The 12,000-nt window shown below is 39.2% G+C and overlaps 1 protein-coding gene across 5 annotated transcripts in view; it reads right to left on the bottom strand.

Moving 5' to 3' along the window:
- Window positions 1–12,000, bottom strand: part of ANO3 (anoctamin 3) — a 370,397-nt gene that overhangs the window by 69,868 nt on the left and 288,529 nt on the right. For 4 of the 5 annotated variants that reach the window (XM_045016234.1, XM_045016231.1, XM_045016232.1 and 1 more), the window contains exons 7-10: window positions 8,157–8,288; window positions 5,925–6,031; window positions 3,812–3,867; window positions 384–505 (exon numbers count right to left, since the gene is read on the bottom strand). In XM_045016234.1, the coding sequence (XP_044872169.1) occupies window positions 384–505; window positions 3,812–3,867; window positions 5,925–6,031; window positions 8,157–8,288 (417 nt within the window). Of the gene's footprint in view, window positions 1–383; window positions 506–3,811; window positions 3,868–5,924; window positions 6,032–8,156; window positions 8,289–11,542; window positions 11,652–12,000 lie in introns of those variants that run through there. The other variant, XM_045016235.1, reaches the window with a different exon arrangement.

Genomic DNA, 12,000 nt, shown 5'->3' with positions numbered 1-12,000 from the left:
AGCCATTTGACACTACATTGATTTCAAAAGGTCTCTGGCTAGAGAAAGGGTCTGTCTGTGCCAATCAGATTGCAGAACTGAGCCTTAGGCCTTCTCTCTGCAAGTTGTTCCATGAGGGTGAATCTCTCCACCATCGTGGATCCTACTGAAATCAGTAAGACTACACACGGATCCACCAACACTGAACAGCTAGCAGGACCGAGGCCATGTATTGTAATATCAAGTAGCTAAACTCTATCAAGAAAGCAAAAAGACACATTTTTGCTCAAAAAGTTTTGTTTATTTTAAATATAAAATCCCTGTAATTTTCAGCAGAATGGGTAGGCTACTGCTGCCTAGCTTTTCACATAATTGAAACAAGTTGTGTTACATTGTATGAGTACCTGATTAAATCCAGAGGCTGGTATTTGTACCACATTCCCCACCGTGCCCAGCGCTCATATAATAGGTGTCTGTGATTTTGAGCTCCATGTGTTTTGATGGGATGTCTGCTCTTGTGGCTTCCCTGAATCACAGAAAGAAATAAAAAGATATTTCTGTGTCACTGGGCAAGAAAGAGGCATTAAAAAGATGGCATTTGGATTCAAATATAAATAAGGACATTACTTTTCTGATGACACAGATTTGTTGGTTCATTTATTACGAATAGTTACAAAAAATGCAATCCTGAGTTTATTGTTAAGCCTGATATAGTAGAGGTGGTTACAAACTTCTCTGCAATGACTTATTTCCTCCGGGAGATTTAAAGACCAGTGCCAAATTACTCTTTCCTGACTAACTAGACCCCCACCACTTTTCAGTGGGGACGCACAGCTTCAAGTCTAGTATTTGTAGGTCCTGGATATATGGTCATTTGTATATGCATTTATATTCTTCAAATGCTTTTAAATACGGGCATATTTTGCTTCCCTGTGTAATTCCACTGATTTCCAATGCGGGGCCCAGTTCTTTTCATCTGGGTAACTCCGTGATTTTACTGGAGTTACTTCTGATTTACAGAGAATCGGTAATAACTTTTCTACAAAGATTATTGTAATAGTGTGAAGGGTGTGAATACAGGGGTTCATTCTGTCACACAAGTCCCTTGTCTATCTTTGATATTCCTTGTCATAGATAATGGAAACAACATGAGAAGATCAGAGCTGGTACTATTTTCTCCCTGAGGCATTAAAAACAAAACTGACCAGAGAGGAATACAAACATTTTTACCCAAACAACACTTTTATTTGGCTTTGTCTGGATTCCATTACAGTTTAATGTACAGCGTTAAACTCTAAAATAAAATAAAAAGTTATGATGCAGAATTTTCAGGCCCTTCTTAAGTGAAGTAACCAATCTTCCATGGTTCTACATTCATTTTACTCTGACCATAAGGCAGCATGCCGGTTTACGGCCATGTTTTCATTTAGTAAGGCATACAATTCTACTGGCCATTCTCTTGCATTTAATGGCATTATGAAGTATGGACTGATTTAGTACACTAGTTTGAAGAGAATGTACAGTCCATTAAATGCTCCAAAGCACCGCTGGGTTGCATTCGTTTTAAAATTTCAAAACCCAATCATTTTTACAGTTATTTTCTTGAAAATACTCTTCCATTATTTAAAAGGCATCTTTTATTCTCTCTTCTCAAACCCAGCACAGCTTAAGGGCATGACATGACTTGGAGTATAGGCAAGCTGCACCCAATTTTCAACTCCACAAAATGTTCATGCCGAGAACCACTAATGGTCCTGCATAGTATGAACTGTAAAATGCATCTAATAACAACTTCTCAATTGGTATTATTTATGAGCCTGCCACCGGTGGTGGGCCAGCATTAGAAGGGATACATTGTGATGGGAAAAGATGAGAAAGCAATGTGTAAGACTGACAACCAGCTTCCATCCTGCTGTAAAATGTCTTTTGTCCTATTCAGCCAAGTGCTTCCTTTCTGGAGAGTGCTACCCTCCACCCTTGAGTGAATAGCAATGATCCAGCAACCAGCTAGAGGGGTTACAGTTCACCATCTCAGAAAGGAGTCCAGTATTGCATGAAATCCACTTCACTAGTTGACTCCTCAAGTCAAGCAAATCATAGTTCCATTCCATAGGCAGGAGGGGAGGCATAGTTGGCTGCCTTGGTAGGAGGCCCAGGACTGATTTTATGACTCTTCAGCCAGTTCAGAGATGTCCCTTCAAGGTTAGCAGTCAGTCACACATGTTGAACCTTGTAGAGTTAAAGATTCTTCTCTCTCTCTATTTTTAAAGATTTGTCAAGCTTGTTTGAGTTTGTGAACCTTCACTTCCCTATAATATAAATGCATAGTTCCCAAACTGTCCTAACCCTTCCTTCCCAACTCTGTGCTTAAAGTAAGAGTCAAGACAAAAACACAGTAAAGGGTCACATTCTACTCAGTCACGCCCAGGCAATCCCGAAGTCAGTATGGAATCGTGGGTGTAACTCATTACAAAAATGGGCCTAATGTGGTTTTCTAGCTAAAGAGGAGCCTCTTACCCACCTATCCTGCTAAGCAAGCCGTAAATGGGTGCCATAAATAAAGTAGAACTGTGCTAATATTTTTATTAGAATTTCTCTCTTCTCCTTTTTTCCACTGTTTTGCCACAGCAAAACATGAACACAATAATACTCACATTGGAGTTGAACTTTTAACTTACTGTATATAATGAGGTGGAAATTCAAAATAAAAAAGTCGTTTATACCTAGTCTTTCATGCAGGTCTTTGCAATAAAAGGATCAGCACAATTGCAATAAAATAATTGCTCACTAATGTGAATGAATAAATAAATAAGTAAAATAAACAAATTTGTTGAAGTAATAATTTGCAATATAACTAGAGAGTCATTTACACTATAAAAAGAAGCATATTTGTGCGAGAGTGTGGTTGTAGAAGTGAGATAAAGCTTTCACAGTTATGAGGATTTTTTTCTTCCACTAGAACGGTTAGTATTCCCCTAAAATCGATAACATCTAACTGAAGCATGAATAATGAAAATGTGAATGGTATGTCCAGAGTACTGATCTTTTATCCTCCCCTGCATTAAACTGTTAATATCAAGAGCAGTTCTTTATCCAACAACCTGGGAAATTTAAGTCACTTTGAAACACAATGTGGTGTATCACATCCTCAGCTAAAGCAATCTCATGTCTCAGTCATAACTGTCCATGTTACAAATGGTCTGATCATGACATGAAACTCAGTGTAAAGTTCTGCCCTTAATTAGAAAGAACACTAAAGACTTACGACTTCTTTCCTTCTTTCAGCCATTTAGGGCCTGACCCAATGCCCTCTGGAATCAATGGGAGTCTTCATTGATTTAAATGGGCATTATATCAGATCCTTAATTTATTGATGGGACTATTTTCAAGGTAAAGTTCTATACAACTATACAGAAATTGTTTGCACTGCAAATTTTAGTATCAGTTTTCCTGTATTTGATCTAATTTGGAAAGCAAATTAGAAAAACAGAACATTTTGTATAAAACATGTAACAATAATTTGAACTAATTGGAACAATTTATGTTCTCTTTAACAATCTCAGAGGCAATGTTGATTTAAAAATGTACTTAATACAGGACCATTTTAACTCAGTGGGAGAACATCCCAGAAAGTTATTACTGTACATTAGACTAGATAAATATCCAAGCTAGGCCCATATCAATGTTGGGAGTGTTATAAATAAAAAGCCTTATCAGAATGCAAAGTAAAATAAAAACATCATAAAGCAAATTTATAGTTAAAATAGGATCTCAATGTTAAAAATAACTTGTACTTTAAACATAACACTTAAGGCAAAACTAAACCAGCTACCTCATGTGGTGGAAATGCCGCTTCATATGTTCCATTATTGAGTAATCTATTAATACCTAAGCAGAAGAAAAAAATGAGTTTCAATATCAGTTTTTATACATGCTGTTTCAAGAGCTATTGAATTTCAGCCTATGAATTGAGGAAATGTGACAATGCTCAATAATTGGGTTACTGTTTTTAAAAAAGGCAATAATCAGTCCTGTGCACAAGTAGAACAACTGTTCATTGTCATTAAGCGTGAAGTTGTGGCTCTTCTTGCTCCCTCAAGATACATGGCTCTTTCTAACTTCAGAGACCTTACTGTGGCTAGTCTCTATACTCTTTTCTTCTGTGGTTCTTTAAGGCAGCTCTTCAGTGAATGAGGCCCTCTGTAGGGGATAACCAAGGAACTGCCCTACCATTGAAAAACAGGAGGTTTGGACAACTACTCAGGAACGCTGATGGGGGGCAACCAAAGTCAATAGTCTCCCGGACAACCCCAAAGAAATCAGGACTTTCAACAGGTCAGAGTGCTGTGCTCTCAAAGACATACCCCGAATCTGCTACCATTGATCTTAATGGGAGTATTGTCATTGGTTTCAATGGAAATAGGTTTGGGTCCCAATTGTCCTCTATTCTCCATGTTTTTTTTAGGTGTGCTGCTGCTTTGCTTCCAAGAAAACTTCTCCAGGCAAATGAAAACAGCAGCAAACCTCCAGTCCACCCCATTCACATCAAAGCCATTTAATAGCTAACATTCAAAGGCAGCTGTTTCTATTTTTCCTAAAATTTCAAATTAAAACAAAGGGAATTAAATGCATCCCTCCCATGAAATATAACCCTGTCACTGGGCCAGATACTCTGGTCTGGTATAGCTGCTTTGTGCTGCACTACAGGCATAATTTAGACTTAAAACTGGTTTCACTGGACTAGGAAGGATGATCACTCATAAGGTGGTTCTCCAGGTGGCATAAAGCCACCATAGAATAGGTACCCCTCCCTTCCCAGCTGCTGGCATAGCAAGGAAAAAGGTATGTGGTCAGGATGCATTGTGTTACATCCATTCCAAGCAGCATTTTCAGCCTCCTCCAGCTGTTGGAGCCTAGTGCATTTTAATTCAGACTTCACTAACAGCTAAGCAAGGACAAGTGCACAGAGCAGAAGAAGGATCAAGTAATGCAAAGGACACCTTTAAACCACATTTGCCCACCCTTCCCAGCAATTTAGCAGTTTGGCTGTAGATTTGAGGTTCTGGCCCACTACGCTAATGCAAGCTAAGGTTACACGTACACAAAATGTTAGAAAATACAGAAGCTAAGATTGTCAAAGTGACCAGAATTCATCCCTATTTCACCTTGAATATATGGCACCTTCCATTACCAGTTAGGCTATTAAATGTATATACAGTTCATACAAGGTGGATGAGTTAATGTTATCATAACTTTAGCACTCTAATATTTGGGGTTTAAATATCATATTCTTGCATTTATATGAATAGGTTTAGCTTTTCTTCTGTGGGTGTTTGCAGGAAATTGAACAAATGCTTTAGGAAAATCTACAATATTTGGTATAAATTACACTTGTTTTCCCACAAGAAGAGTGAATTATAACCAGGATCATTGCTGTGAACACTAGTACCCTCTGAAATATGAAGCATAAACAAATATAAATTCTTAAAATGCAAAGTAACATATCATAGTGTACTTATACCTTTTGACAGGAACTGTTCTAACAGCTAATCAGAAGTGAAGCTGAACCATAAGAAGCTTTCATCTTCTATGAGGAACACTACTGAATTAATAGCTAACACTACTGGTTTGAATTTAACCATAAGACAACACTGCACGTCTACAAACAAATGCTTTCACTGGCTAAACAAGAATGTCTATTTATCCATCAAATTTATTAAATATTTTATGAACCCAATAATCAGAAAATATTGTTGATTTTCACTGAATAACTTAATTAGCAGCTCGCAATGATCAATCAGCTCTATTACTGACAATGTCATTCTATGAATACTGGCAATATTTATTTAGTTTATTTAATGAACACTTTTTCTTTAGTTTATAGAAAGATATTAGTACTCGTCATAAGATCCAATTTATATTTTTCTAAGTATCAGAATTCTTACCCATTTTTGATTTGCCATCTTCATACTTCGTTCTCTGGAGCATGTGGTGCACTATTCTACTTCTTGTGGAGTTGCTGAAGAAGCTGTCTTTGTTGTTTATTGTAAAGCTGTTTAAATATAAAAAGGCATCATTTTAAGCAATCCACAGCTTTCGAAGCACAACTATCCAACAGTTTCTTTTTACTATACTGTACATATATAATAGTAATATACAGTTATTATATAAGATGCAGTGATTTACATTTTCAAAGAGTCCTTTCAACACCCTGGAGAAATAGCACATATCATCCCCATTTTACTGATGGGAGAATGGTCACAGACATTAAGACCAAAATTCTCATTAAGGGATCAGTGATTTGAGATGCCTCAGTTTTTGGGTGTCCAACTAGAACAGGGGTCTCAAACATGTGGCCTCCAGAGTTATTTCCTGCGGCCCGCTATAGGCACCAACTCCACCGGCAGCCAAGCTCCCCTCAGACCCTGCCGCCCCCCGCCAAGCACGCTGCATTCCCACTCCTCTGCATACCTCCCAGCACTTCCCGCCACCAAACAGCTGTTTGGCAGCGCTTAGGACTTTCCAGGAGGGAGGGGGGAGGAGCAGGGATGCGGCGCGCTCAGGGGACAAGGCGGAGAAGAGGCAGGGATTTGGGGAAGGGGTTGGAATAGGGGCGGGGAAGGGGTGGGAAGAGGTGGGGCAGAGGCTTGGCCTCATGGAAGGAGTGGAGTGGGGGCGGGGCCTAGGGGGCTTTTGTATCTTTGTATGAAAAGGTTTCAGTGATGCAGCCCTCGGGCCAATGTACTAGTCCTCATGTAGCCCTCATGGTGACTGGAGTTTGAGATTCCTGAACTAGAAACATCTCAGGCCTGATTTTCAGAAATACTGAGTTTTCTCAAATCCAGCTGAAGTCAATGGGAATTACAGATGTTCAGCACAATCCAGGGTCATAAAATTGCTGGAAAGGCAGCTTACCCAAAGGATGTTGGTAGGGATGGACTTTGACCTCTTGAGGTCCCTTCCATCCCACATTGACTCTGTGGTAAGTGCAACTCTAATGCAACTCACCATCTGGGCTGAGATGTCTCAAGTTGGGCACTAATAATAGATGAGAGTTTTTAACATAAGAATGGCCATACTGGGTCAGACCAAAGGTCCATCTAGCCCAGTATGCTAACTTCCGACAGTGTCTAATGCCAGGTGCCCCAAAGGGAATGAACAGAACAGGTAATCATCAAGTGATCCATCCCGTGTTGCCTATTCCCAGCTTCTGGCAAACAGAAGCTAAGGACACCATCCCTGTCCATCCTGGCTAATAACCATTGATGGACCTATCCTCCATGAACTTATCTAGTACTTTTTTGAACCCTGCTATAGTCTTGGCCTTCACAACATCCTCTGGCAAGGAGTTCCACAGGTTGACTGTGTGTTGTGAGAAAAAATACTTATTTTTTTGGCCTAAGTGATTGGTCTAATGCCACACACTGAATCACTGGCTGGGATTAGAATTTAGCTGCTCCTGGTATCATGTGCTGTCCACTAGAATTCACATGAATTTATGGCTCCATTCAAGAGAAGTCAAGCTTTAATTCTACTTTATTAAAATCTTAAGATTAAATAAAAACCAGAAGAGGCATAATACATTAACATCATTTTAAAGTCTATCACTGCATTATGCATTACAACAAGGAACATTATTCCATAGTACAGCAAAAGCAGAGATGATATGTTAGCCTTAACAGATATGTTTACCATTTTTAGGTTGTGTATAGAAGATTAAGGGTTTTCTATACATATCTGAGGCAGGAGCATTTGTTGCATACACAGCTGGCTAAAATCCAAAGTCAGTGTTTTCAGTGTGTTCCCAGGGTTTTCCTTCTGTTTCAGCTGAGGGAATACTCTCAGATTTAGCCCAGCTGTTTCTTGAATATGCAAAAACAACCCAGGAGTATGTGTGTTTAATAATGTAAGAGGAGACAGAATAGCATGCTCCTATTGGAGCCAAATTTTGCCCCTACACTATACTGCTGAACAGCTATCAATGGAAGTCACTGGTGAGTATCAGAGGACAGAATATGGCCCTAAGAGAAAACCAACAGGAAACAGCAAGCCTGACACCATGTGTTTGTCAGTGACCATCTGTTAATGATTGCCTTTCTGTCACCTGGAGAGAAGAAATGAGAAAATAAAATGGGAACATGGATCTCTGCTGTTGCATTCCCAATACCAACACTTACTGGTGGATCCGCGCTCGGCTAAAGGGTGCTGTGTAACAATCTGTCTCTTCCAGGTCAGGGAGGGCCTCCTTGTCAAGCTTCATTGGATTTCTGGGCAACCAACTTTTCAGCTCTCTGATATTCCTCTGCAAACTGGAACAATGACAAGTTAGACTTATGCTCCCAGCTGCACATCACTTTTGTTGCCATCATAGCTATATATGCTGGATGAGAATGAACTATAAGCTTGAAATGAAAGCAAGAGTGTGATTATTTTCTAAATTACTAAACCAAAATAAAGTCAATGCTTACGTTATTTGTGACCCAATCTTTCGGACCGCACTCAGACACCATTCCCACTGCCATCAATAGGAGTTTTGTCGAGCAAGCATGGCGGGATTTGGCCATGTTAAAGTGGCACAGTCAGGAGGAAGGTAATAGCATACTGCTTTAGAGAATGACTCTCTGTGTTGCAATTCCTTCCCAAGGTAGCTTGTTTGGAGCAATTACAATGTCCACCCTTACTTAAGGATATGCTTAAAGGCCCAATCTAGTGCTTAATCTAAGATATAAACACAAACCCTTTAGATACCTCATACACAAATTTCCCTCTTAAAATGAGAATTAAAAATATAGTCCTTAATTGTATATTTATGAACCTAGTCCCTGGCACATGTAATTAAATCTCCATATGATTTGTAGAGCTCTGTCAAAATCTACATATTATTATGGACAAGGACAAGTGCAGAGTCCTGCACTTAGGACGGAAGAATCCCATACACTGCTACAGACTAGGGACCGAATGGCTGGGCAGCAGTTCTGCAGAAAAGGACCTAGGGGTTAAGGTGGACGAAAAGCTGAATATGAGTCAACAGTGTGCCCTTGTTGCCAAGAAGGCTAATGGCATTTTGGGTTGTATAAGTAGGGGCATTTCCAGCAGATCGAGGGATGTGATCATTCCCGTCTATTCAGCACTGGTGAGGCCTCATTTGGAGTACTGTGTCCAGTTTTGGGCCCCACACTACAAGAAGGATGTGGATAAATTGGAGAGAGTCCAGCGGAGGGCAACAAAAAGGATTAGGGGGCTGGAGCACATGACTTATGAGGAGAGGCTGAGGGAACTGGGATTGTTTAGTCTGCAGAAGAGAAGAATGAGGGGGGATTTGATAGCTGCTTTCAACTACCTGAAAGGGGGTTCCAAAGAGGATGGATCTAGACTGTTCTCAGTGGTAGAAGATGACAGAACAAGGAGTAATGGTCTCAAGTTGCAGAGGGGGAGGTTTAGGTTGGACATTAGGAAAAACTTTTTCACTAGTAGGGTGGTGAAGAACTGGAATGGGTTACCTAGGGAGGTAGTGGAATCTCCTTCCTTAGAGGTTTTTAAGGTCAGGCTTGACAAAGCCCTGGCTGGGATGATTTAGTTGGGTTTGGTCCTGCTTTGAGCAGGGGGTTGGACTAGATGACCTCCTGAGGTCCCTTCCAACCCTGAGATTCTATGATTCTATGATATCCCATCAGAGTATAAGCACAAATCAAGTAAAACAAGAATACTTTAGAGCAAGATGAAACATTTTCACAGTCAGCATTTAGACAAAAACCGATGATAATTTTCTGCAGTTTTCTAAAGATTCAGGTTTCACAGGTTATTATAGGATTTAGTTCTATGTTTGTGCTTAGTCTTTATATAGGCAAGACTCCCTGACTCCCCCCGTTAGAGATGTGCTTACATAAGGATGTCAGAACTCAGTTTATAGAAATTAGAGATGGAAGAGATCTATTAGGTAATCTAGTTAATTCCTCAACAATGACAATTCTTCCCTTCAGATTTGCCTGATCCTGTATTCCTTGCACCTCCAAACTCTCCTCCCATTGAAGTGAATGGGAATTTTGTGTGTTCAAGGAACACTGGATTGGGTTTCATGTTATGATATATTGTATCTTTGGAGGCATGGCTGAGTGTCCAGACACCCTAACTACAGCTATATTTTTCAACTGGGTTAAGGCCTGGTTTCCACAAGTTACATCTGCATTTGTACCCACAAAATGAATCCAGAGCACAACTCTCGGTACTTACTCTTATAACTATCTAATTTACATCTGCAATTAAACTACTAATTGGGTATGGTGGTCAGAGATACAACTACTTGGAATGAGCCCACTTTTTTGTTATGAGAGCAAAAATGTAGGCATGAGTTTTGCACCTGCAATTTGAACTTAGAAAGGGAGACTGCCCTTCAGAAAAATTACCTCTCACAATCAGCAAAGAAACACAGTACAAAAGAAACGCCAATAACTAGTGCTACCGAATAAATAAATAAATGGGCACATTTATTATTTAGAATTGTAAAATGTAGAGCCAGACTCTCATATAATCCTAATGAGGCCATTTGCATCTAGCAATTAAAGTTATGGGGAAATATTTTACATCTGCATGAAAATATCCCATGAATTAAGCTGAAAGAAAAGTGGAATATAAGTGTGATTGCTGAAAAAGCTTATTTTAAATTGGCAGCAGGCTGCACAGTAAAAGCACTCAGGCTTTTCCATTAATTTTTTATTTTCAGGGAGAATCTAACATGAAAAAAAGCTTCAGGGTGACACTTAGAACCATAAAGTTCCCCAGTCCAATTGCATATTTGCTTATTTATTTTTTCCAAAAAAGCTGTCTGGTTTTAAATTGCAAAAACCAAAAAACAACCACACCTATACCCACTGCTGCTGTGGAAAGACCCAATCTTGCAAATGTACACTTGAGTCTAATAGAGCTGAGTCACAGGAATAAAGTTGCTCAGATGTATAAGCATTTGCAGGATGAGGCCATACGATTTTACTTTTCAGATTAGTCTGTCTCCTACTAGGGTTTTACACACTGCAAACACATTTTTGCTGCCAGTTAGTGCAAAGCATAGATTAAATTTAGTATTTATGGATTGGGTTTGGGAATTTTCCTCTCACATGGTGTAATTACATGGGCATCAATTTAGTTACTGCTAAATTACACTACTGTGTGAAGAGAATAGCCCCACTGCATCTAGAGCCCAATCCAACTTTCACAGAAGTCAGCATCAGTCTTCCTGTTTTTTTCAACAGGAATCGCATCAGGCCTTACAGTACTTTAATGTATACCATGACACCAGATTCTTGAAATTTCTACATTCCCATGGAGTTTGTGATAATAAATCAGATTTTTGCATTGGTTTCTGATTTTTATTCTTAATTTAGGTCCTTTTCCCAGAGTTTTCATTCAATTTCTTAAACTTATTTGTCTGAAACAGAGTGTTATGGATTCTCAAACTTCAGTAAAGACATGAAGGTGGTGAAAGAGTAGTCTGACTAATCTGTCAATGTACATTTAAGTCCAAATCACAGGACTGGATTCTCACACTGTTGCACAAATGGAGCAGTACCTTAGTTCCTGAGTAATCCAACTGAATTCAATGGGACTACTCACTAAATTGTGACTCATCATGAGTAAAGGTGGCAGAATTTAGCTTGTAATGAATAACTCTTGTAAAGTCAGGATTTTGTGATGGAAGGAGAGATCAGACAGGTCACAATGGAGAAAAATTCCATGGGCCAAATTCTGAGCACAGCTACATTCCAACTGAAAATACCCAGTGTTGCAACACTAACAGTTGTAAAAGTAATTGCCTTATAGTGACTATAAAATGTTACTCTGCAATACCATTGCATTTTATTATCTGACATAACAAGAAAAGTTAAATCCTTCATTTATGAATAGATTTCACTTAGTCATGACAATTATCCCTTCCCTAAGTTAGTATGATTCCTATCGGAAATCTTCAACTTAATTGCACTTTTATGGTCTTTTGCAGAATTGTGTGTTCATAAGCCTTTCAGACTA

The sequence above is a fragment of the Mauremys mutica genome, chromosome 4 (assembly GCF_020497125.1).
Source record: "Mauremys mutica isolate MM-2020 ecotype Southern chromosome 4, ASM2049712v1, whole genome shotgun sequence".
Taxonomy (NCBI): Eukaryota; Metazoa; Chordata; order Testudines; family Geoemydidae; genus Mauremys; species Mauremys mutica.
Note: the sequence above shows the minus strand (reverse complement) of the source record. Positions and strands in the feature narration are given on the sequence as shown.